The sequence below is a fragment of the Phoxinus phoxinus genome (genome assembly GCF_949152265.1).
Source record: "Phoxinus phoxinus genome assembly, chromosome: 25".
Lineage (NCBI taxonomy): Eukaryota > Metazoa > Chordata > Actinopteri > Cypriniformes > Leuciscidae > Phoxinus > Phoxinus phoxinus.
In genome coordinates, this window is record NC_136900.1 from 19,964,037 (window position 1) to 19,990,059 (window position 26,023).

The 26,023-nt window shown below is 40.3% G+C and overlaps 1 protein-coding gene across 1 annotated transcript; it reads left to right on the forward strand.

Annotated features, from left to right (window-relative positions):
* Positions 1-23,250, forward strand: klf13 (Kruppel like factor 13). The gene is made up of 2 exons (XM_079604490.1): positions 1-898; positions 19,712-23,250. Exons 1-2 carry the CDS (start codon positions 448-450, stop codon positions 20,035-20,037), a joined length of 777 nt encoding a protein of 258 aa, XP_079460616.1. The 5' UTR covers positions 1-447; the 3' UTR covers positions 20,038-23,250.
* Positions 23,251-26,023: the final 2,773 nt, after the last annotated feature.

Sequence of the window (26,023 nt, forward strand, 5' to 3'; positions counted from 1 at the left end):
GGCAAGTGAGGTAGCGAACTCCAGGACACGTCGCCATCCAATGAGTGCGCGTGGCTCGGATGACGTTCCCAAACGCTACCGGCCGACACGCCCCCAGCATGGATACAATCAGCACTAATCGGCGCACACCATACTGTCACTTTAACGTCGTGAGGACTACAGCCACGATGGGAGTTTTGATACTCAATCAAGACAAGTTTTCAGAGCTCTCATCACCGGAAACTTCTCTCTAAAGGAAGAAAGCAGTCGGTGTCGCGTGCTCACGGCTTGATCTCGCATGATTTACATGCAGGATGTCAGTGTTGCTGAAAAGCCGGTAAGATAGTGCAAAGTGAGTTTGCTTATGAGAGCTGCCTATTCAGCACCACACAAAGGGGATCTACTGAGTCCAGTGGTCTGCTGTCATTGGGTTTGAATGTCATAAAGAATTTCTACTCTTAAAACGAAATGGATCACTTCGCAGCAGAGTGCCTTGTGTCAATGTCCAGCCAAGCAATTGTCCACGGTCCAAAAGGGAATAGAGAGATCAAGCCCGAAACTGCGTCTGCACAGAGGAATGGAGAAGAAAACAAGGAGCCTTTGAAAGACAACTCATCTCTTTTTGTGGTGGCGAGAATTCTGGCGGATTTTAATCAACAGACCCCCACCAATTTTGCCGAGCAGGCAAAAGTAAAAGAGGAGAGCACGCCACCAACAGCAACCCCGACCAGAGATGATGGGAACTCTGCCACACCTACCACCATCACCGGCGACCCTGCTCTTAAACAAAGAAACAAACGATTTAGGGGGCGAATTGAACAAGAACCCCCACAGAAAAAGCACAAATGCCACTATTCAGGTTGTGAAAAAGTTTATGGCAAATCGTCCCATCTCAAAGCCCACCTAAGGACACATACAGGTCAGTTTCCATTCCTGCCAAGCGTATTGCCGTTTCGAAGATCCAATGTAAACATCGCGACACATTTGGGCACATTATGTTCCGCACAAGCTGTTTTACGTGACGGGACAACTGTTGTCGCACTGAATACGATGGTATCTTTTATGAAACGTGCATTTACTCTAACTTGTCGTTTGAAGAGAATAGTAGCTATATTATTCGATATAGCCGTAAATATTGTCACGCCCACCATGAGGAAGCTATATGGTAAACAGCAACAGTTCTCCCCCAGAGCCTCGCCTATATGAGCCACCTCAACAACACACACACATACAAGCCCACCACTTTGGAGTTTCAAAAAGCACTTTATTTGCATGATTATTCTGCGAACAATATTCCCAAAGCATATACACACAATAAGAACGGTGACAGCAAATAAAACAATAATAATAAAAAAAAAGAATAGTAGCAACAATACTATTAAATAATACTATAAAAGAAACATTCAAAAAGACATAGCATAACACACCATTTACAACATATGCGCGCGTGCTCGTGCATACAGACATGTTGCACTCTATAATCAATACCTTGGCGTAACAAAAAAAATCTGCACGCAATTAAATCTAACACTGCAGCAAAGAAGCCAGGAACCCCATGATGTAATCACTCATAAACGTCTTGTAGTCTATAGTTTCAGGAGTCGATGGTGGTGGTGGTTTGAGAAAAGTGCACTGGTAGTAGCTCGCGGTACAGACAGCAACGGTCCAAAAACAGCAGAATTCGCGTATACTTCGTTTTTTTTCTTTGCGTTAGTCCGTTAGATATATGTAAGGGGGTTAAAAATGAAAACTGAATAAAAGATGGGGGTTGGTGAGACTTCTGCGGTTGCTTGTTTGACTGTTAAGCTCTTTGTTGTGATGTGCCACACCCCCGTCAGACAGACTGCCAGCTGATCTGGCCAGCAACAGACTCGACCAGTCGAGCGCGGAGCCGCGCAGACAGAGTGCCCGCCCTCGGCACACACCTCAAGCCTTTATAATTGACCGTTAGGATGGAAAATACATTTAGGGGAGTAATTACACGTTCTGTACCACGTTTTCACGCGTCGTAGTGTGCAAAACCACCACTATCATTTTAAGTGTTGCTGTCTTTATGTCAGACAATAGATATATGCTACTGACAGGAAACCCTGAGCTAAATCGAAACTTTCTTGACACCTAATGCACCATGGTCTCAGATCAGAGATAAATCGCATAAGTGTGTACATTGTGTCTGGGTTTCCCATAAAAACAACCCAGTTACTTAAAATGATTAATGTTCACAGAAACGTGTTTCTGTCAATCATCTGGTGTCAATGTGTGATGGTTCGATTTTGATACAGGCCTGGTTTCACAGACAGAGTTTAGATTAAGCCAGGATTAGATTTTAGTTCAATTAGGACATTTAAGTTGTAGATTTTATAAACCTGCCTCAAAAAAAAAAAAAGACTAATTTGCATCTTGAGGAAATAAATGGCAGCATTTTGAGAGATGTAACTGAAAGCAATTAGCACTGACAACTCTAACATGCATTTAAGTCTGTGACTAGCTTAAGCCTGGTTGGTGATGAAACCATTCTTTATCATCATCTTTGCCTGATTTACCAGATGTAGAAGTTTAAGAATGTGTAATTGGAAAAACTCATTGGTTGATCACTTATCTGAATATTGGGCGAGGAGACTTCATGTACACACTGTAAAAAAAAAAAAAAAAAAAAAAAAAAAAAACCTTCCTTACTTAATTTTATAAATTTCTTACTTAAGTATAATAATTTTTTACAGTTAACTTATTTTCAAGCTAGTTGTTTTGGGCAATCCACTGACTGAAAACATGCAGTTTTGCACATTAATTAATCGATCTTAAGGTAGTCCTGTAAAAATGTTTTGAAGTAAATCACAGCATTCTAGTTAAAGCACTACAGTTAAAAATATAAAAAGTATAACAATGTAACACAAATGTGAGTAAACTAGTCATTCTCACAAATCCAGAACCTAACTAATAAACCATAGTGACTCATCTCATGTGGGTCTGGTGTTCTGAAAATCGGACATATCTGCTTACGATGACTTTTACTGTCATCTTTGAAACTTCAACAAAGGCAGCACTTATTGTCAGGTATAAAAAAAAAAGTATGTAAATGTATGTACTAGCAACAATAAATGTGTTAAAAATGTTGGTTGCACACCTTGTCATGCTTATCAGGATTTGCTGCCACCACAAAAATCATATCTTGTGAGGCTGGCAAGACTTCCCCCAAAACCTTACCTTAACATTAAAAGAATAGTCTAAACGATTACATAGATACATTAAAATAATTATATAGTGTGGATTGACCAGATTTTCAGCACACGCCTTGTATATAATACTGTAACTTAGCTTTGAAGTACTTAAGGAGGGCGTGTCATACACACGGTTGCAATTTTTTTTTTAGTTTTTACTTTGCTTGATAATAGGTTTGGCCTTTTACAGTAGGCTATATATAATGACATGTTTATGTCGGAACACACCACATAGCACCCTGCATTCAGGCATATTGTTCTGAGAAAACTCTAGCTCCAGTTGTGGTCCAGTGTATGGTGTTGGTTATGTGTCTAGTTTTGTGTTGACATGTCAGAGTAAGTCATCTAGAACAGATAAACAGAACAATTCATAATTTGTGGTGATTTTGTTTATGTTGTGCATTTAAGATCTCCCTCACTTACTATCTTTCAATTGGGTTATTCTCTAAGTTCCAGACTTTAGATTGGGTTTCACTGTAGTCACCGGGCTGCGATCGGACCATGATTCGGTTAAACAATGAGTGTTCCATCTCATTTGTTTTGGTAATCAGAGAATGTGGGTCATTTGAGTTCAGGCTCAGCCAACCTGCTCTGTTATGGAAGCCTTTCTTAAGTACTCAGCGGATTTTCCATCAGTCTCTACCAATGGAGCAAAGAGAGAATGGATCTTTCTCCCAGCAACACGCTGCTTTTTGAACTGAAGGGGGAACACAGAGTTATAAAAACAAACTTGGGGAGCCAAAAGTACTGAAGACCTCATTTGACTTCAGCAAACGCCCTGAATTCCCTGCTGGTTCTGGTTTGAACCCTGCTTTGGATCATTTGTTTTAATCCAGAAGGAATTGGGCACAGGGTTGCATCCAGCTTTCTATTCAGAGCACAGTGTGGTCGATGGAGTCATATAGTACAGCGGAAAGATAAAAGCTTGGCCTTTCCCTCATGCGCAGAGATGCAGTCACTCTAGTCAAACTGCTTTCATAAAAACGATTAGTAATTTCTGACAGGTGCAACAGGTCTTGATATGTTTCTTTGTTGCATGTTTCTGTCATGGCAACTATAAAGTGTAAAAATTTCATTTGTTTGCAAGACCTTTGCAGTGTTCTTGTGCTCTACGGTTGAATGAGTAAATCTTGGGGAAAGGGGGAGGGCCCAACCATCACAAGTGCAAGCTTGCTGGAAAAAGTAGGAGTTTTATGATATAGCTGGAGCAGATGTACTCTCACGATTATACAACATTGAAATATTGCAAAGGGCTCAACTTAATGCTTTGAAATGTGCTGTTGAAAATGCAGTTGTTTAAACTGCAATGTTTTTAAATGGAAGGAACCTTTGACTTTGTACGAAGACAGTATTTTATTTAAGTTGTATTTACCCTCCCAGGAATTTCTTACTAGCTCACATAACTTTGTAAAGCACTTGTTTGCGGACTGAAAAGACCCTTTCCATCCTGTTAACTGTCTCAAACCACATACGTTTGCCAAGTCAACAATTTTAGGTTCAGGATCTATTTGCAGCTTTGTTTTCTTTTTATGAGACTAAAGAAAGATTATGTATTGTAAGTTCTTGCCCTCAGTAATTCTGTGGTAACCTGCGGTTACAGAGTGTCCCTTACTTAGATAAGTCTGGTAAAATAACCTTCTTGTGACCTTTCGAGAGGATGGTTTCAGTTTAGTTTGTACTAGCACTACTTCTGTTGTCTGGGTGCATTCTGAACTTTTATCTCCACTGTTATAGTCAAGTTAAGATCAGAATTTGGCCTAGGAGAGCATCAAGCATAATATTTGACAGATGTTTTATGGCTGTGCAGAGTCTCAAGGCAAGAAAGGAGGACACACAGGAAAATTTGGAGAGGGTAGAAAGAAAGGAAAAGATTCCAACCAGCATGTGGCTGAATAAGGAAGGGCTCATTAATCATCCTAATAAACACAGATGGACAGATTCAGAGAAATGCTTGGTTTGCATTCGATGAGTTGTTAACTGTAATGGTAAATGATGATAATTTATAACATTATCATGACTTTATTAGACTGCAGTTGACTTGTGATGAGAAAAGGAAGTTGTGGTAGGTAGATGAAATGGGTGTGGGGCCATCCGGTAGCAAAAAATAAAAAAGATTTTCACGAAACCTGCAGTTTTCGGTTCAGGAAGAGGAAGTGACATGGCTTGAGTAGAAAGCCAAGGCCATGACTGTGACGTATTCTGGCGGTTCAGTATGCAAAAAAAGACATTGTGTCCTTTCAGTGATGTGACTTTTCTCGTAAATGTAGTTCCTCTGAAAGTATTCTGCATGCGACAGTGAAAACCTGACTTTCAAAGTGAAACCACTGGATTAGTACTTTACCACAGTATTCGTTTTTTTCTACAAATTTAAAGTTGTAATGCAAATTGCAATGCAAAAAACAACTACATTATTTTGTTTTCAGCATTAAATAAATAGGTTGGGTTCAATAATGCTGATTATTTCAAAATATAATTTCTACTAGTCAAAAAACAAAACAAAACATTGAAGTACTTCCAATGGGGACAATTTTTTGAGAATTTAAAAGCAGAGAAGCACATCTATTTATGTTATTTGAGCTGTAAATCTGCTTAAATCATAATTTTCAACAAACTATGCAACTTTACATAAAAGATTAGTAAGCTTTTTTTTGTGCAGGTTTTCATGTGTTTTGTTTGTCTTGTGGCTGTACTATTAACACAGTGAGTATTTTAATGTCCCTGAATATGCAAAAAAAATCAACATTATGCCACAGATGTGGTTAATTGATCTTAACTTTTACAGAAATTGTACCTGAAAACTTGCTTTGGCTTGCATTCGATTAAGTCACTTTCCTATATAATCCTGTTCAAAGGTATTCACCTTAATTGTGTTTGTTAGCTTTCTCCTCTGATGTTTTTTGAAAGTCAAGGTTAAATGAAAAAGTTCATTAGGTTCACAAATTGCTTTCAGTGGCAAACCCATGACAGACCCTCGTGATCACAATGGGTACATGTGGCCCCTGTGTTCTTGGTTAATCTACCTCGCCCCATAATTTAATCTTCTCCCGGTACAACTCTATAATGTCATCTGGGCCCAGATCCTAGATTCATTATTCTGATTGGGATACTCAGGACCTGAATCACTAGTCCTTGTACTCATGGGAATATCTCCAAGGAAGTGGAGGGGCATGTTACCACATCAAGCCACTAAGTACTCGAGAGAGTCTTGAATATTGATAGCAAGCCTCAGATCACACTGTTGCATGATGTGCTGTGCGAGGGAGATTAAATGAGATCACCTCCAAGGCCTCAGAGTTTTTTTTGTAATCCTCCGTAGCATTGTGATGCTAAGTTTGAGCGAGCGGAGCGGTGGGACGTAGAAGATGAGAGCAAACGCGGTACACAAATTGCTCATTCTGCTGAGTGGGTTGGGGAAGAGAAGAGGAACACAGCAGGTTGAGGGTCTAAGGTTACCAGACAGCTTTGTCTGATCTCCTGTGAATATGAAGAGGCGGGGTTCCTCTTCAGACCGAAAGAGAATAAGAGGACAGAATTGGTCACAAATTGATGAGCAAGATTGGCTAAAGCAGCTTTGTTAGGAGAAGGATGCTAACAGGTACATTGTGCCATCAAAGACATGATTGGCTTTTTACAAACTGATAACCTCACACTTATCATTAACTAATTTTAACAAGATTGTTCAAATTAAAACATGTTTCATTTGGAATCACATCTTGGCGTGATGTAGTTCTGTTGTCCACCAGTTGCCTTGACTGTTATGAATTACGTGATTATAGGGTCATTAGGAAAGGTCATGCTGCCTCTGTGTGTGGCTAGTACGCATTAGCTTCAATCACCAACAGCACCCCTCTTTAACATACACATAAACAAAGCCCATAATCACATATTTCACAGTTGGTTAGCTTTTTTGTTCGGCCGGTGAACCATTATGTTCCTTACGTGATCCTTTATATTGTGTTCAAGAGTCCCAGGAGATACAGTAGTGTGCACAATGTATAGATGACATTGTTTTGCTACAGAATTCAGCATATGGATAAAAACAGTGTACGTAGTCAAATATTTTCAGTCGAACAATAGACCGTAGCATTGGTTAAAGTCCACATTAAAGCACACCCTCCTGCCACGTGTATAGCAAATACGTGCAAAATTAAACTGACTTGTCAGCCATTTTTCTTTCCTCCGCACTGGGTTATTTACAGACATGACATCCTGTGCAGTCATCCTGCCCGTGGTTCAGGTGGAAGGTTTTAGAGGATGGGCTGGACCTGGGCACTTTTGCCCTGTGCTGGGCTCAGTGCCATGGCTGGGGTGGGTCTGGGCGCAGTGTGAGGGTGATTGCTTCACAACAAGGAATCTCCTCTCTCTGACTAAAACTCTTTTCCGTTCCACACCCCTGGCCTGATACCTTGTAACCAGAATATATGTTAGATGCCCAACAGTGCATGGGCTTGGCTGACCCAATTGTCATTCAGGATACACGCAATGTTCGTTAATTGGGAATGATGTTAAGCAGGGGGTCACATGAGTTTTATGTGTGTACTTGTGTTTATGTTTGAGAGAAGATTAAAACAAAGAGAAGTTAAAAGAAATTAGTTATGCTAGGTCAATTAGACTTTAGAAATATCAGAGTTTTTTTTTTTTTATGTTTTATTTTAGGTTGTAAAATGTCTTATGTTGCTACTCGCCGAAAATTTAATATTTGTTTAAAAAAATACATTTTAATGTGTCCCTGTTACAGTGTAATTATACATTTAAGTACCGAGTAATAATAGTAATTAAATATACTTACTATAGGGTTTGGGTTGGATTAGAATTTGGTTTAGGGTTAGTTGCATATAATTATGCCTAATTTATAGTTATTACTATAGTAAATACATACGTGTAATATACGTGTAACAAGGTTACATTAAAATAAAGTGTTACCAAATTTTTCACCACATGGCATTTTTTGAGCATAATATAAGCATTTTAAACTTTTCTTAAATGGTATAAAATTTTGTTAAATCCATATTAAACAAACATGAATGTCAAAAGTACATTTCTAAGAACTTGCCACATGTGCTTTACTAAGTGTTTATTTTATTTTAAAGATATTTGCTATAATTTATCGTGGACACTCTTCATGACATTAGCTATGTTTCCATCCACCTATTTTTATGCGTATTTTGGGAAATTGCATAAAAAAAACTGCTGAATGGAAACGCCAAGATGCACATAAATCAAACAAATTTGTAGACGGGTAAATTTTTATCCGATGAGAAACCATGGGCATAAACTACGATGGAAACACATTTACAGAATAAATACCTTGATACGCATCAAAAAAAATTATGTGTTTGCATGATTGGATGGCATAAGTAAACTAACCAGCGGGCCGATCTTTACACGTCTTCGACTACTACGTTCCTCAACAGCAGGCATCTTCCTCCGAAATGCGTTTATTGCGTTTCGTCTGTACGCTCTGAGACGCAAGTAATTTATTATATACGAAAATTATTACAATGGCTTCTCCTACTTTTCTTAGTGATATTTAGCGTCAATTGTCCTCTTCGACTCACTGAATGGAAACGCTGCTTTATTCACGCATGTTCTATGCAATATTCTCATTTTGCACATAAGTTAAATTCGCAACTTTGGATGGAAACATAGCTACTGACCCAGTTGTCTGTACACACCGGTTCTGTCCACTTAGCATTTCTCATTTCTGTGAAGATAAAGTCTCTTTGTGTCAGATTTTTACAGTCAGCCTCCTGTGTGAATGGTAGAAACCATGCTTTGGTGCATCTCTCTCTCACTCAAATATGATTGGCTGAAGTGCTAAAGCCCCCTGGGTGTTTCATCATGCGCTTATCCGCCCTTTTGCAGTCATCCATCTCTCCTGAAGCAGCCCTCACTGACGGGAATACAGCTCTCTTATTTTTCTTTCATATGAAGAAAAGCATACAGTCTTTAGTTACTATAAAACAAAACAAAAAAACAACTCAGAATTCACCACACATTAGACCAACTCAGCCATAGTTATCTCACCATAGAGTTGGCATTAGGCCTCAGCTTCCTATAAGTACCTTTCGTACTCTGCTGAACTTATGGTTATTTAAGTTAGCTTTGGCAGCGTCATATAAAAGCCAGTCTGTTCCTACCCAACCATCCCCCATTGCCCTGTGTTCTCTCCACCCACCCGTGAGGGTGCAAGGTGAAAGAACTGCTGAAGCGTTGTATAGTTTGAGCTATTTTTCTTTCATACATTTACTCTGTATGGGTGTCGATTTCTCTGTGCAGGAAGAAGGGGATCTGGAGCTAGTGTGGAGCTGTATTTTCAGCTTGCTAAAGCATGAGCCGCTGACTTAGAGTCTCACGCAAACTCAACGTGGGGCACTAACCCTGCAATTTGTGGGTGGGGATGTACTGTACGGAAAGGCAGAAGTGTGGGGGTGGGTACAGGGTGGAATCCGTTGTCAAAGCCCTCCATTGATGTAGGTCACTTGCTCAGCTTCATCTGCCGGCAATCTGATTTGATGATTCTCTGCAGTTGCAGAAGCAATGCATGCATTTGGATTTTTGAAAATGAAAATTGAGGGGAGCCACAAAAAGAAAAGTAGAGAGGTTGTTCTCTGCTCTGTGCCAGAACCTTGGTTGCCTCCTAGGCTTTTATATTGACATTAGCCCTTTCCAGTGAGATGTTTGACCCCTTTACTGTCTAATAAATGTGTATGTGGAGGACCCGGGCCTGTGTGCTCTGCCAGGCGTGGCTGTAGGATGAAAAGGATCATTCAGTGGACGGTCATGGGGGAAGGGTTGGCTTGGTGGTTTCGCATAGAGAAGATCTCACTGTCAGTGGTGTCTACTCAAGGTATATCTTCAGGAACTAAATATGTTCAAGGTGTAGTTCACCCAAAAATGTACGTTTACTCTATTTACTTTTTGTTCAAAAAATGTATAACTTTTGTTTTCCAGAAAACAAACAAATAAAATATAGTCTAAAGCAGTGGTCGGGAACCTATGGCTCGCAAAAATCAGCCAATTACAATTCCTTTGTTGTACAGCCTACCGAAGTTAATGAAAAGTTTATAATAATAATATATTTTAAGTTGTACCAGCCAAAAGTGTGTGTTCAGTGCAGTTTGTGAGTGTCACGACAGCAATCAGCGGTAAACCACTTGCATTTCTATGGTAACCTAGAGCAGGGGTTCCCAAACTTTTCCATGACAAGGCCCCCCAAATACCACGAGGTTCTGGCCAAGGCCCCCCTTTTGCTGGATGTGTTATTGAACCCAGCGACAATACTACGGCAAATGTAGAAATAAATAAATAAAACATCTGTTAACATCAGATTATGTGATGGTGTTTGATACCAGCCAATCAGAAAGATTATAGAGATGCACCGATTACAATTTTCTAGGCTGATTCAGATTTTTCTTTGAGTCTGACCTGCCGATACCGATTTTAGCCGATTCTGATTTTATTTTTTCTAACCACTTTACAGCACACACAAATATTTATTTTCTATATATATATATTTTTTAAATCACCATATACTTTTACCAAAACTGAATAATGAAAACAAGTTTAAATGGGTAAATTTCCTAAATATATCTATATTTTTTAGTCTTCATTTTCTTTTCTGACATAGCCTATTCTCCAGTTCTTGTTAAAACACACTAGACATGCAAATAATGTGCATTTTAGGCACTTTTTGTGTGAAATCATATTTATTTTGTCCATCAAAAGTGTGCTTTCACTTTAATTGAGTGTGAGCAGCGCCACGAAACCCCGTCTTCACTGCTGCTCACGCGACGCTCCTGCTCGCGGTGTGAATGCACTCATTGATTAACATGCACACCACGCTGAAAAAAATAAAATAAGATATGATATAAGATATAAAAAAAATATGCACTGCTCACGCGTTGCTCGCGCTTGCGGTGTGAAACGGACGTAATTCCTACATGTGCGTTCCGTGTGCACGTGTGATGCTGATGTTACGTGATGTTAATCATGCAGCGCCCGAGTGCATTTGAGCGGCATAAAATTGGTATATATGTCAGACTGATTGGCTGGTCTCCTAATCTCTAAAAGATTAGCATTTTAAAGTATAATGTTCAGATAGGCTATGCGACAAATTATTATAATGCTATTTCATAACAAGTCTCATAATAATATACTTTTTTTTTTTCTTCCAACTTGCTGCGGACCCCCTGGCGGCCCCCACTTTGAAAACCCCTGACCTAGAGCTCCTGCACTCCGATTCAAGCAGCTACGTAACTTATTTGTGGTAATTGTGAAAAAAATTTAATAATTTAGAACAGCAGCGAAAATTTTAAAGTATATAAAAAAAGTGACTAAACTAAGGCCCTGTCCACACGGAGACGCGTTTAGCTGTATAGCTACGTACAAATTTTGTGTCGTATTGACGTTTGGTTCAGACGGATCCGGCATTTTGGGAGACTGAAGCCGCTATTTTTTTTAAACCGGGTCCCAGAGTGGATAAATCTGAAAACACAGTGTTGTAACAGCGAATCCGTATATTTTGTGAAACAATGATGTCATCACCCCACGTGTCGACTAACAGCAACACCAACTACATGCTTGTGTTCGTGCTGCAGAACCTACTGAGCCTCTTTTTTTCTGTATTTATTATTTGCTTGAATGTATTTTTATTTTATTTCTTTAGTTTACTTCTTTATTTCTTTATATTTTCTTTCTTATGCTATGATGCTTGTCTGTTGTCTGATTTAAGACATTTCGTATTTTGTAGGGATTGGCATTTCAAGCAAAAATAATATTCAACATTCGCAGGGAATTATTTGATGATTGTTCAAAAAATGTGCCAGCGCGATATAACTTGCATTGCTCGTGAACTGGAGCTCGTCTCATAAATGAACCGAAACTCAGAAATATATAGAAAGCTTAAATGTCTACTTTTAAACAAAATAATTCAAAACGAAAAGAAACGGACAACTCTCTTATGTAATCCGTATGAAGTGCATTTCTCTCTATAGGCGCGTTCACAATACTGCGAAGCTGGCTCAGCATCGTCAGCCTCTTTGCAGCCGAGATTGACAGAAAACACTAGTTTATTAATAAACAATAAAAATTTCTCCTTGCTATAGGCTATTTGACACATTCATAATGAATACTTTTGCCGGTTCTTTGTGGCAAGCTTTATGCGTCCGCTAACTAATCGAATATCGTGACTCATCACTATTTTGTACCAGGCCATTTATGGTTGTTCATATTGTTTAATAAAGTTCTTGGTAAAAAAAGAAAAAAGAAAGAAGCTGCTGCTGTGCCTAATATTATTGTATAACAGTTACAGCGTGCAAGGTTTTTGCGCATGCTCTAAGTCTTCTTCTCCGTTGTTAGTGCATTTCTGTGGCAGAATTACATCACCACATACTGGTCTGGGATGTATACTATATTGTTTTGAGTTGGTTTCAGTGGTTTCGTGTGTACGCATATATTTCTTGAGACGACGCCGTGTTTACGGAATTTTTTGTTGCTTGAGGAAAAAAAAAACATAGGATAGGGAAAGCTCTGGCTTCGTGTGGATGTGGCCTAAAACGTATCCTTTTATAGAAAACGGTGCTCTGCTGTGCCAAGAGAAATTTCAATGTATTTCACTGGGTGTTGTGTTATGTCCGTATGATAATCCGTGCAGCTTTCAGTAGGTGAGACTGTTTGAAGATATTAAAAAAGACACATGGATGAATGAGAAGGTAAAGAGCGGGATATGCTTGATATTAAAAATAAATATTAAAAGCGCAATAAGCTGTGAAAGAGAATTGAATCCGCTACTGACAGGATGCTTTCTGTGTGAGCACATCATAGTAGCCTTTGTCTTCGGTTGCGTGCCTTAATGGTCAAATACGCACAGAAATATCAAAATGCCCACCTTGGTGGGTATTCACGTAAACACATTTGATGTAAGCACTGTGTTGTTCTTCACTCACTCGTATACACACAAACACACATGCACACGCGCGTTGGGTTTTCATGTTTTATGTTGACATTCCATAAACATGAGTGTGATAACCAAATTTAAATTTTGGGTGGAACTATCCCTTTTAAGTTTTGCATAATTCTAATTTGTTAACCGAACTTAAAACAGCTTTGATAAATGTTTGGACGATTTCATGGTTGACAAAAGAAATTATCCAGCTGGACAGGAAAAATTGTGCATACAAATTGGGATTTGAAAAGAGGACGCTTGTTCAAGATCAGCCTTCATAAGCTATTTCTGTTATTAGCTGTAGATATAAAAAATTATTTTAGCTCAGTGTCCTGACATTTAACAGGCTTTGTGTCTGTACATGAGTGTCAGAGCAATGGGTGACCCCACCCACCTGCTCTTGCCTGTTACCATTTGTAGGCTTATGGCTACAGCTGTCTTAATGTCCCTCGTTAAATGGAGTTAAAATAATTAAGCTGTGTTGCAAATCAATCCTAGTGGCCCAGTTAGGCCAGGACCCGCAGAAAGGTCTATTCCAAGGCTGCAATCATGAGTAGGGCAATGCTGTGAGATGCGCTCCTCACAAGGTGGGAAAATAAAGAGGAGGGGACGTAAATCTGCAGCAGTTGTGGCTGCTTTCTCATATAATGTGTCTTAGACCGTGTGTGCACATGTGCTGTAGAGACTGGGAGGAGTGAGTTATGTCTACTAGGCTTGATTGAAATGCCTGATGGCGAAGGCTCTCTTGCCAGACACAAGGCCACCACTATTGTTTCTCAACAGCATTAAAACCCTGGGAGGAGAATGTGCAATTGAAAAGCAAGTGGTTCTTGTCGTTTTTCATCAAAGACAATAGATGATGATAAATTAAACATAGTTGTCTTTGTCACAATGTCCCTGGACAAGTCTGTTCCAGTCCTAATCGGTGCACCTGACCTAGCCGTAATGTCTTTGTTACACCCACATCCATTAGCATTAATCCTCAGTTTCTCAAAGTCACTGGCACGAACAGAGTACTGAAAGCCTGATCTGACTCACCAAGTCTCAATGTGGTTAGTCAACCCCGCGCGCCCTCCCTCCATTAGCACATACATATGTGTGTTGTACTTCTGTTTTTGGTTTCATTCCCACACTTGTCTCTGAATTCGAGAAAAATTTTGCTCTGTCAGCAATCTGCTCACTAGACCTTCACGAGATTAATATGAAGTTGTGTCTAATGCAGATATGACGATAATTTACTAAATTACCCTCAATTATAGTGTAAGTAAAAACTGTGTTTGTGCCCAACTTTGTGGTTTTTGGTCTCCATGGTGTGTTGCGGTCTCTGTGAACTCACATTTTGGCAACCTCGGTGTGATGGAGGGTGTGACCCATTCTCTCTCCCAACTTGGTTGCTGATGGGATTACATCCACTTCCAAAATTCCCTGCTCCTATGGGGTAGTGATGAGGTCATCTTGGCAAACATCTCAGCCTTAGTATAAAGGGGAAGCTGGGTAGTTGGTAGAAATTCCCCAGTTTGCTGTGCTGAGACAAACTCAGAACTTACTTGCAGACAGTTTAGGAAGCTTTGGGATTGCGAAGAGACCTGTGTAGGTTGTCAGTGTCCCAAAGCAGTCTTATCATTAACATTGAGAGGGCTTGAGCTGGCAGATTCCTGTATGACCCACCAGGAACAAATTACAACCTGCTGTGTAAGTGCTGCAACTACATTTGTGGTGCCATTTTGAGCTTCTTATGGTTTTCCACAAATAATGAATCCAGAGGACGACCAGAGGCTAGGACTGTGCCCCTGATTCAGAACTTCTGATCTAATTGGGATCACCATCTGCAACATTGGAATCTCTAATACATACTATATTGAAAGCATCGGGTCTTGTTCTAGTTTACATCTGTATGTGTTGTATTGTTTTTGCTTTGCCTCTGGCTAAAGGTAACTGAAGGCACATGTGTACTGTCTGTAAAATTCTAGGCAATAAACCTTGCAAAAACAAGGACAAATTCACAGTAACCTTCTAGATACTTATGGTTATAAATAGGTATTTTATACTAATCTAAGATCAGTTTCCACTCTCCTGGTCCTGACTGGACGTTCCTGCAAGTTAAAATGAACAAATAGCAAACAGTTTCTGCTATAAACTCCTGTCTTCCGTTTTGTGCGGGCATTATGCATGGGTGTGGTTTGGTATCTGTAGGATTAATCTAAAATCTTCGCCTAAACATAGTATAAACATTTTCTCAGTTTTCTGAATGACAGCAGCTGACGTGGGACTTGGAGAGTTTAATCTTTGGAACACCTAATTTCAGAGCATGTTCTAGGGCATCAAGTGTGTGCTGCCCTTGAGCAAGCCCATAGTGCACTTTGAGCTCATGGTAACTTATAAAGGATTTGTAAGACCTCCCACTGGAGTTCCTCCCTGCCTGTCTTAATGTCTCCCTGCCTTTCTCACAGTGTCTGGCTGTCTCCACTCCTACCTACGTCTCTGCCTGCATAAGTGTCCTCACGGTTGAAGAAACCTGAGGAATTTTATCTCACCCACACAGAGATGCTGGTAGCTCTTGTTGGAACAGGTGAGCGACACCAAGTCTCCTGGATCGACATTCAGTCTGCACTTGTGTTGCTCAGATAGTGGCCTGATCAGATGTCTGGGCCATAGACTGTTCACCTCAAAAGGCCCTTTTCTCCTGTTTCCTACAGATTCAAGGGAGTCTGAAGTTGTTCTTTATTCAGGCCTCTGTGCAATTGAGCATTTTCGATGTGTTTTTGTACATGAGAGAAGACATAAGTATTCGTCTATTTACTGACCCAGTGGCCCTGAAAGGGAACATTTATGTAAGGCTGCTGTCTGTGACATAATGGTATCGCCTCTGAAGGGAAAGAGTTGCTCAGTTACCTTCGTTATGGGATGTCCGTACTAGCAGGTGTGATGTAACTGCTGCAAAGGGTAACTGGGTCACTGTGTTCGTTAACATGGAGGTCAAATCTTAATCTCTCCTAATAACCGTCCCCAGTTGCGAAAAGACATGGGCACATGCAGACCTGGTTGCACCACACCAGAGAGACTGTAGCCCATCAGTATGATGACATGCCAGTGCCTATGGCATACAAACCATTATTATTATTATTAAGTGACACGTTGCAATGCTGCGATAAAAAAAAAAAAAAGACCATGGGCAAGGGGTCAATAAAGTAAAGTTTACATCAATTTTGGCATGGACATTTGCATGAACAGCATGACACAGTTTCACCATGGGTTGCGGACTCACTATTGTTTTCCCAGAGGGACAAAAAGCAGAAGCGTCCTCATTGTCCCTTTTGCATGGTTCTTGATGTACTGGATAGTGCTGCAGCAACTTCCATCTGTTATGAAACTGCCCCATGCTGGACAGTGCGATCTTTTTACATAAGCCTTCTTTTGAGCCACGTCAAGAGTGTCCTCATTGGTGGTAATAATATTCCCGGAAATGTGTCCCAGTTGAAAGTTATGGTCACACCACACTCTAAAAAATGCTGGGTTGTTTCAACCCAATTTTGGGTCAAATATTGACAAACCCAAACGGTGGGTTAAACATTTAATTTAAAAATGTAACCCAACAGCTGGGTTTGTCCATATTTGACCCAAAATTAGGTTGAAACTACCCAGCATTTTTTAGAGTGCATGCAAGCAGAAAATTAAGATTATAATAGATGAAAAGCTTAAACTTAAAAAAACATTTGAACTGAAATAGATATGTTCAAGTTGAAGTACCAAAATGATTAAACAAAACTGAAATAAAAATGAACTAAAGCTATATAAATAATAAAACAAACTGATAAAATGACAAAAACTAACTTTAAAACATTAATAAACGCTATAATAGGATATAAATCATATTAAAATACTGACAGCAAAGATTAGAATTTGAGATTTTTTTTAAACCTGCCCTATTCAACTGCTTTGCTCGCGTGAGGATTAGACTTACTAACACCTGTGCATTGTATTGATGTCACAATTCACACCATTACATGGCCTAGTCCTGCTGATTTCTGTTTTAACCTGTAAAATATTCATACTATTGCAACTCTGTGAAGCTCCTCCATTTTTTTCCCTGACTCATAACACACACTTTACAACCTTGAGTTCCCACAGACGCTTTCGTGAATTAATTAGACCGTAAATTACAGGTTGGCTCCTGTCGTCACTGAAGGAAGAATCTTAAACCGCCCAACGCTCTGTCCCATTTCTACTACGCTAATGTTAGAGCTTGTGTATTTATGTTTATACGCCACAATCATGACTAGATCCAGGATGTTTAAAAAAGGTCAAACAACAGTGGCCCTCTCAAATTAGTTCTCGTGGGTGTGGCACATTTGAAGGTTAGAGGATTTAAATTGTGGTTTTGTATACTTAAGGTATGTTTGGATGGGCTTGCATATGTGTGTGGCAAATGAGTATCAGATGATGAGAGTGCTGAGAAGTTATTTGCTTTACTTCAAGTGGGAGTGAGTGTTTGTGTGTGCGTAACTGTGTATTTTTGTGCATTTTGTCGCATGGGTGTGTGGGGGGATATAATATATGGCCGATACAAGTGAACTTACACAGACATTGTTATGGACATAAAGTTTCACACAGATTTTATTCTTGTGAGTGTATGAAGGTTTTATTTGTTGACAATGTTGAAAGGGTCTATGTGTGAGGTGCATATGCCATTATTGTATGTGTGTTTGTGCAAATGGTGGGAGCAAATCTGTCTGAAAGTGAGTGACAGATCATAGATAGACAGTCTAGACTCACTCTGCCTGCTGTTTCTCTCACTTTCTCAGTGTTTTATAGTAGGGGGAAGGGACCCCAGCAAAGCTGTTGTCCCACACATAAATTTGGTATCACGTATATGTTTCGTTTGAAGTTGTTTTTCTTTGGGGCCTTAAGGGGAAACCACAAAACAAAGGCAGCAGCAACAAGCTGTCTGGATCACTGTGTACTCTGTCTAATTTAACCAAGTAATGACTGAGATGTCTGGATATTTTTCCTGTTCTTTGCTTTTCAAAAATTTTGCAAAGTGCAGACACAGAACCCATACGTTTTTCAACGGTGGTTTCAAGACCTTTGTGGTGGCACTGCTCAGGGAGTGAAACGGCTGTTGAAAAGCTGGTAAAATAAGTAAAGCAGTTCGCACGTTCATGGTGGAAGACACCAAATGAAATGGAACTAAAATGCATGCTGTATCTGACATGTGGGCCCTTTTGTGCACAAAGAAAATGGGCGTTGGTACCACATCTACTCGCCTTACATGAAACTCTGAGGAAACCACACCGAGATATATGGTCCCATCTGGCTTTGGGTAGATTTGTGTCAAAGCCCACTTTTATTGCCTGAAGGGGAAGGGGTAGGGTATAATTTCCCATGCTTTTGGCTCATTGCTAGTTTCATGTTTGAGTACAAGTTGGGGCAGGGTACCAGAGTAGAGACTGTTAACCTGCCTAATTAAACGCGCTGTCTGGCTTTGCAACATGTGGCGGTAATGGGGGGAAGAAAAAATACTTTGCTAGGCCGTTTCGAGATGTGTGCCAGTTCCACATAAACCAGCGAGTATGTGTTTGTGTGTCCATCAGTTATCTCAATAATGAGTCAGTAAATCCCATAAGCCTCTTTGGAGCAGTCAAAATGATACATGTCCCCCATGTATTCTCATGATTCTCCAATTAGCATGATGCAATGCTTACTGGACTGGAACATATGGTTCATTTTTAATGCAGTGCATTCCTGGTTTAATGTGTGGGCTTTTCACTCAGCTTAGCGATTGTAAAAGGAAAAAAAAAAGTTTTTTGCAGACTTTTGCTTCTATAGGAGAGGATTAGCACACTCTCACGAGCCGCTTCTAAATAGTTGTGCCACATCAGGTCTTTCACGTCTGGTTAAAGACTGTTCATTTTGGGATTTAAAAGCCATCCGTGGAAGGTAAACCCCTGCATGACCTGGACCTGAATGGTCTGGGTCATTCACCGTTGTTTTTAGTGTGAACTGATCTCGAGTCTGTGGTGGTTTAGCTGTTCTAGTGTGAGAACTTGGGTTGTATGGGACCTGTATGGCTTTTGTGCTCTGTTCTAGGTTTGCCTTTTCTTCAGTGAATGCTACACGTTCGCATACCAAGAGAAACCACAAAACTGCTTCAACATCAGTGTAAAAGAACATATTATACCAATGAGGCATGTCGGCACGGGCTTAACGGGGGCCAAGAATAAAAAAGGCCGCAGTCGGACTTTCTTTACTGAAAGAGTTCATTGTCCACATAAGGACTGACAAAAAGAAATAGGTTCACATCAGTTGGCACCGCTGGCCCTATTTATCGCTGTTAGCGACGCATGGTGGTGTTTATGATGTGGGCTCCTTAACACCTTGTTTTTTATTTTTTCAAAAACGGATTCAAAGCGAAGTTTCTGAAGCACAGCTGCAACTTCTTATTTGTAGATGCTTGTATATCTTTACTGATTCTTCTGTTTTGAAAGTATCACATATGTCTGACGGATCATGAATGTATGTAATAACTCTAACAGCTGTGTGCTCTGCTTTCTTTTTGTGTTTGTCACAGGAGAGCGCCCCTTTCCTTGCACCTGGCCCGACTGCAGTAAGAAGTTTGCTCGCTCTGATGAGCTGGCACGGCACTATCGTACCCACACGGGCGAGAAGAAGTTTGGCTGCCCCCTCTGCGACAAGCGATTCATGCGGAGCGACCACCTGATGAAACATGCACGCCGTCACTCCGACTTCCAGCCGGCCATGCTGAAGAGACAGCATGGTGGTGGCAACGCCACCGTTTCAAACAGCACACGTCCCGGCTCCCTCAGCGATTACAGTCGATCCGATGCCTCAAGCCCCACCCTTAGCCCCGCCCTCAGCCCAGCCAACTCGCCTTAACCTGGCCGCACTTTCTGCCCACAGCGCCTGGGTCTCCAGGCTGATTTTTTTTTCTTCTCTATCCATTGTTTTTCTTTCCCCCAAAAAATAACCGGCGTAATAAGCGCCCATGCTAAACCCCGTCGCTTGCTGTGGTGTACTGTACTGTACATAACTGCTTCTTGTAGTGCAATTTTCTTGTGCAACCCCTAAAAGAGAAAAAAAAAAAACACAAAAAAGAAAATGCCTTTTCCACATGGCAATATTTACATGATGTACCATATGTCTGTATTTTTATAGCTTCTGGCCACAGCCTCTTTCCATTATTTTAATTTTTTGCTGATTCTTTCATATACAACCGCTCTGTTCAAGTGAACTAAAAAGTTGAAAGGTTTGACAGGTAAAGATGTTTCTTTTTTATTTAAAACGGGTGAGGGAGAGGGGCACACACACACCTCAGGATTCAGAACAGTTTTTTTTCTCGTTTAATACTCACATTGACTGCACAATACAAGCATCACTTTACTCCGAAATTCAACAGAGGTTGAATTTTGCGCCCTGCTCAGGGATGGCCTCGTTAGCTTGAAAGAATGAACATGATGAAGATAAACATACGTTAAGAAACAGCCTTACACTTGGACAAAAGGAACTTTTGCACTCTTTTTTTTTTTTTTTTTTTTTGTTGGTTTTCACATCAGGGGAAGCAAATTCTGGGTTTTAACAGTCATTCATACTCTTTAATGTTTGTAAACAGTCTTTTAAAGAGAGTGGCAGAACCACTCGCCAGATACGAAGGGTTGGGGGGTAATTCTGTTTTGAGACTGGAAATGACTTTATTTTCAACATCTCTATCTCCCGATAACCCTGTACTTACAAAGAGCAGTGCTGGCCTGGGTCCATGTTGCAAAGGGAATCCTCTCAATATAGCATGAATGTCGTGATCAATCCACTTTTACATGCTTGAGCCACCCCATAAAAATAAAAAAAAACAGCACCACTTCTCTCTCAGTGGACTAAACTAAACTCCCCTTGAAATTTTGGAGGCTGAAGTTTCAAAGCAGCTGTTTCCTCAATAAAAACAGCACATTCGTCAACTTCAGGGTTTTTCACTATAGTACGACACATTCAAAGGGACTCGTCTGGATGCAAAAAAACTTCAGATACAAAAAAAGACACAAAGCACATGAGCAGAATCCACCAAAGATCAAGGTGTGAACGAGAGAACAGTTTTTATTCCACCCAGAGGAAGAAGGAAAGGAGGGAGGGAGGGATGTTGGCATTCTCTCAGGTAACAGCAGAAGTCCATCTGCAGAGGCCTTCCACTTAGGAAACTGCATCATCCTACACAGGGCTATTCATAGCACACTAGCCAGGGAGACGAGAGCTTTACAGTGGAGCTTTACGCACTCTGTCTCGCTCACTCTGGCTGATGAGAAGGAGTGGGCGTATGAGAGAGATGGATGGAGGGCCAAAGCAAAAGTTTAAAAGAAAGATATCAGTGTCATAACCAGGCGCCATGCAACAATTAGTGATGTGACAATATTGCTACCATATTTGAAGATTAATATACAGCTATGTGAATCTGGAATTTGGGCCAATGAGACTATCCAGCAAAAACAAACGAAAATCAAAACCATGTAGGCTTATTAATCCGCCTGGTTGATATATATTGGTCTGTCTGACGTGGTTATTGGATGATACTGGTAAATGGTGAAATATTGACTGAATAATCGGCTTCGGCTGCATTTTCCAAAAACATTGTGAGCCTAAGTAGATCGTAGAGTCCACTGGTGCCAATGATTTCTAAAATCTAGGCTTATCTATAAGATACTGTTATCATCCGATACCGATAATCTAAAAGTTACCAAATATTGGCTGATTAATTGGCCTGGCCAATATATATTTATATATATATATATTCGTCTGTCAGACACTGTTATCGCCAGGATGGCCAATTATCAGATTATCCGGCCTTGCCGATATATCAGTCGATCACTAGTTAGGACACAGATAATACAACTCAATGTGAATTCGATTGTCAGAGTGTGTATGATCAGGGCCGACTCACTTTATGGTGAGGAGAGCAACAGGCCTCCATGAGAACAAAAAGTGCTATCTGCAGGAGGCAGGAAAGAGGGGGTTGACCCATAGCGAGACAGATAAAGACTGAAGCTTTATCAGGAGCTGAGCACTCCAGCAGAAGAAACACCCAGTCAGCTCCCTCTCTCTCTCACACAGAAACCTCCCTCCCCTCTGCACTACTCCCCTCTCACCCGCCAACAGCATCCCACAATGCATTGCAGGAGCTTAAAGAGGGAAAATGGCCTCGTCTGATTGGATAGCATCAGAGAGGGAGAGGGGGAGGGGAGGGGAGTTGGGGGGTTGTAATAGAGGAAGTTGAGGCCCAAATCATAACATCACAGAGACAATGGGCATGATATGCTATCAGAGTTGAGCATGTTGGGAATTTTCAAATGAGATGTTATCAGTGTTTTTTTCCTCCAGTTCGGCACTGTTGACTTCTCAGACGAGATCAGTCACACTTTCCTCAAATGACTGTACTTTTTTACAAGCACAGGGAAAAATCGCACATCCTTTTTTTTTTACTGTTACGGAGCACTGACACATCAGTGTGACCACTCATTACCTCAATGAACAGCTGCTTTCAAACTTAACTCATTAAAAACGGGGCTTTAGGCATTGCTACTCAAGTTGTACATATTCATACATATCAAGTGAACAATGAATTTGCCGTCCTTTGTCGCTTCAGCCTCCGAGGATGAAGGGACACCATGAGAAACTGTCGACCGGCCTTACTCGCTCAGGCGAAAGGCATACAAGACCCTCCAGGAACTGAGGCACCGCTATCAAAACTATTGTGGCGCCGCCTCGTTCACGCTCTCACTTTCCCACACGCGCAATGTTCCTAAAGTGACACTTTAATATTAGTTTAGCAACTTTTCTGAAACAGTTTTTCACTTTATATTCACAAGCTCATTAGTCAAAACCAGCCATCTTGTCTTGTCTCATATTATCTTGCACGTTTTCCTTGCACACCCTCCATGCCCAGTGCGGGGAGACCAGCATCAGAGCCACCCAGCTGGACGAGCGCTCCGGAGTTTGAGGAGCAGGTGGGGAGGCCTGTGAATGCCAGGCCTTGTCCCCCCTTTATCCTTCCTAACAGTCCCCCATCTCCCTCCCAGGGCCTCTCTCATAGCCCTGAAAAAAAAAGAACTCTACATAATCACGGCTTTCAGCTAAAGAAAACAGCCCTAATCAAAATAAACAGTGCCACGGCGGCATTATTTCTGCAATAAACCCACCCGTAAAGCCGTCTAGCTGTGGTTGCACACTCCCCTCGCCCCGACAGTCATTTCAGATGCGACGTCAACCATCGCCATTGCGACGATGCCAACTTTAGCGTATTTCTCCTCCAGAATTTCATGTGAGCTTTACTTCCAAAGCAAGCTGGCCACATATGTTCACTGTGTGCAAGAATCTTTACTCATTTGTAGACATTTTATATTAGTATCTGTTCAGCCGCCCTTGATTGTATCTGCAAATCCCCCCAACTGCTGGTTAGGAGAGGGTATTTCAGGGAATACAAGGGTGGAATAAGGCCGGTCTGAACCAACCTTCTCTTCATTAGTACTTCTCAAACCCGGTAAAACATGTTGGGTATCGTTCAGTGAACCTCGAAAACCCGAAACCTGCAGGCAACAGAAGTCTCTCGCATTTGGGTACTGGTTAGATAGAGTATACACGACTAAATATATATTTTTTTCCTTATAATATTTACTGAAAAAAATTATTTTCTCAATGGAAATTCACTCAGCCCGGGTTAGTGTGAATTACATGTAAAACCGAACACGTGTGCTTATGTTTCTGTATTTTTCACTGTACCGATACTACTTGAATGCGAAGCAAGACCATTGAACACAGGTGGAAACATGTCTAGGTCATGACAAGTCAAACTGTACCTGCTACGTTTCTCGGCTTACAACCCATGGATGTACTCATTTCTCTTTACTTGTTATATTTCTGCATTGTGGTGTAATTTTTCTGATTATTTTCTTTGTGTTCAGATCTTAGCTGTTATAATTATTATTATTATTACTGATATTTTTTGCGAAGTTTGTTAGTGTTTCATAAGGCTTTCTTTTCAGTCTGCTGCAACGATGCTAGTAAAATTGGACACTGAAAGCTCTTTGTCAGGAGCAGGATAGGTGTATAACCACCAAATTCAGAAACATGGAGGGTAAAAGGTGGTTTTAGTTGGAAAAAAAGGGAAATATCCTGACTTCGCGTGAGACTGAGTGCGATTCGCACAATCAAGTTCGATATCGCATTACCATAGAGACCACAGCATTGTGAGTAGATAGTCACATTCATGTTTTGTTGTTTTCTTTGTTATTTAACGTTAGAATTCCACCTATGTGTTATTTTTTTCTGTCATGTATCTTTTCAAACTCATACCTCTAAAAAAAAATCAAGAAGGTTATGAATTATTATTATTATTTTTTGATGGGGTGGGGTAGGGGAATTCATATCTGAAAGAATTGTAAATTTAAAACAATATTTTTTATGAATTATCAGGGTCTTATGAGCCACAGAGCATGATATTGAAACGAATCATCTTTCGTGAAACTCATTCTACCAGTGGATTGCATAAACCCACACTCCCGACTCGATTTGTTTTGTATAAGGCTATTTTGTTCACAAAATCCAACTAATGATTTTGATTGCATTTGAATCCTACGTTCGACAAACTGCATGTTAGTTCAATAAAACGTGCCAAAGGCATTAGAAGGGTGGTTTTATTTGATCATATACAGTGATAGTCAAGATAAAAATGACCTTGTACAGTTTTCTATGAGTGATGTACGTTTTTACGTGTATGTAGCGGGGTGAATGATGTTTTTAGATTCGCAAGTATTTCTAATTTCCCCCCTTTGCCGTGATCTCGATGTAATTTTTGTTTCCTTTAGTTGTTTTTTTCTTAATTTGTCATTGTTGTACAGAACAAATGCACATATTAGTAAAAGTGAAAACTCAGATATTAACCTGTCCACCATCCTACGTTAAAGCTCTACCATTCCAAAGGATTGCAATTACATTTGCTATAAATATGCTGCTTATATCCAACCAATGCATCAAAGCTTACTTTCTTTATGTATTTATTTTGCAATTACTCCTCTTGACTGTGATATATGTATTACATGACTTATGTTACTATAGTTCAATTTGGTACTTAACTTTTTTTCCTCTTTGCTGTTCTTCTGACTTTAATTTGTCTGTAAACTGCTTCATACTCTCTTTACCTAAAGAAACAGCCATGTTCTGATACATTAAACAGAACCCTTGACCCTCTCAGAATAGAGAACAGACAAGATGGCTTCCATGCAAGTGTGCAGTTATCAGTTCCAATATTGTCTTCCCATGCAAAATAAGGTCAGTTTGAATAACTGATGTTCTCAGTGCTGAAGGAGGATGACGTTGTTAGTTTAAAGAGCTGTAGGATGCGATTGCCAAGGATGCTGTAGTGCCACGACATGTACTTTCGCCCTCACTTTTGGCATTGTGTGCATTGGAAGTCTCATTGAATTCTTGTTTTAAAGACGTTACCAAAGGCTTCAGGATCGAAATAATGAATGTTCATACCGCGTTAGTTGGAAAGTTTCAGAAGAATATTTGTTTTACTGAAAGATTCTAAGCAAAATATCAATGCACCCTAAACTCATTTTTAGTGGAATCAATCAAACTAGGCTGTTTTCAACATGGATATGCAAAATCTTTTTTTGATTTAATAGTCCCAAGGAATGCATATCTGGGAATAAATCCACATAAAAAACAACTGCACAGCATTGTCTTTATAGTCCCACCGTGCAGTCAAAGATCCCGTACTGGTGAAAGTCACACTGTGTTTTTGCAGTTTCTCCAAAGAACCAATGGATGTTTAAATGCCATTCAGTGATTGTGTATTCAGGTTAACAAAGCTTCAGAGACA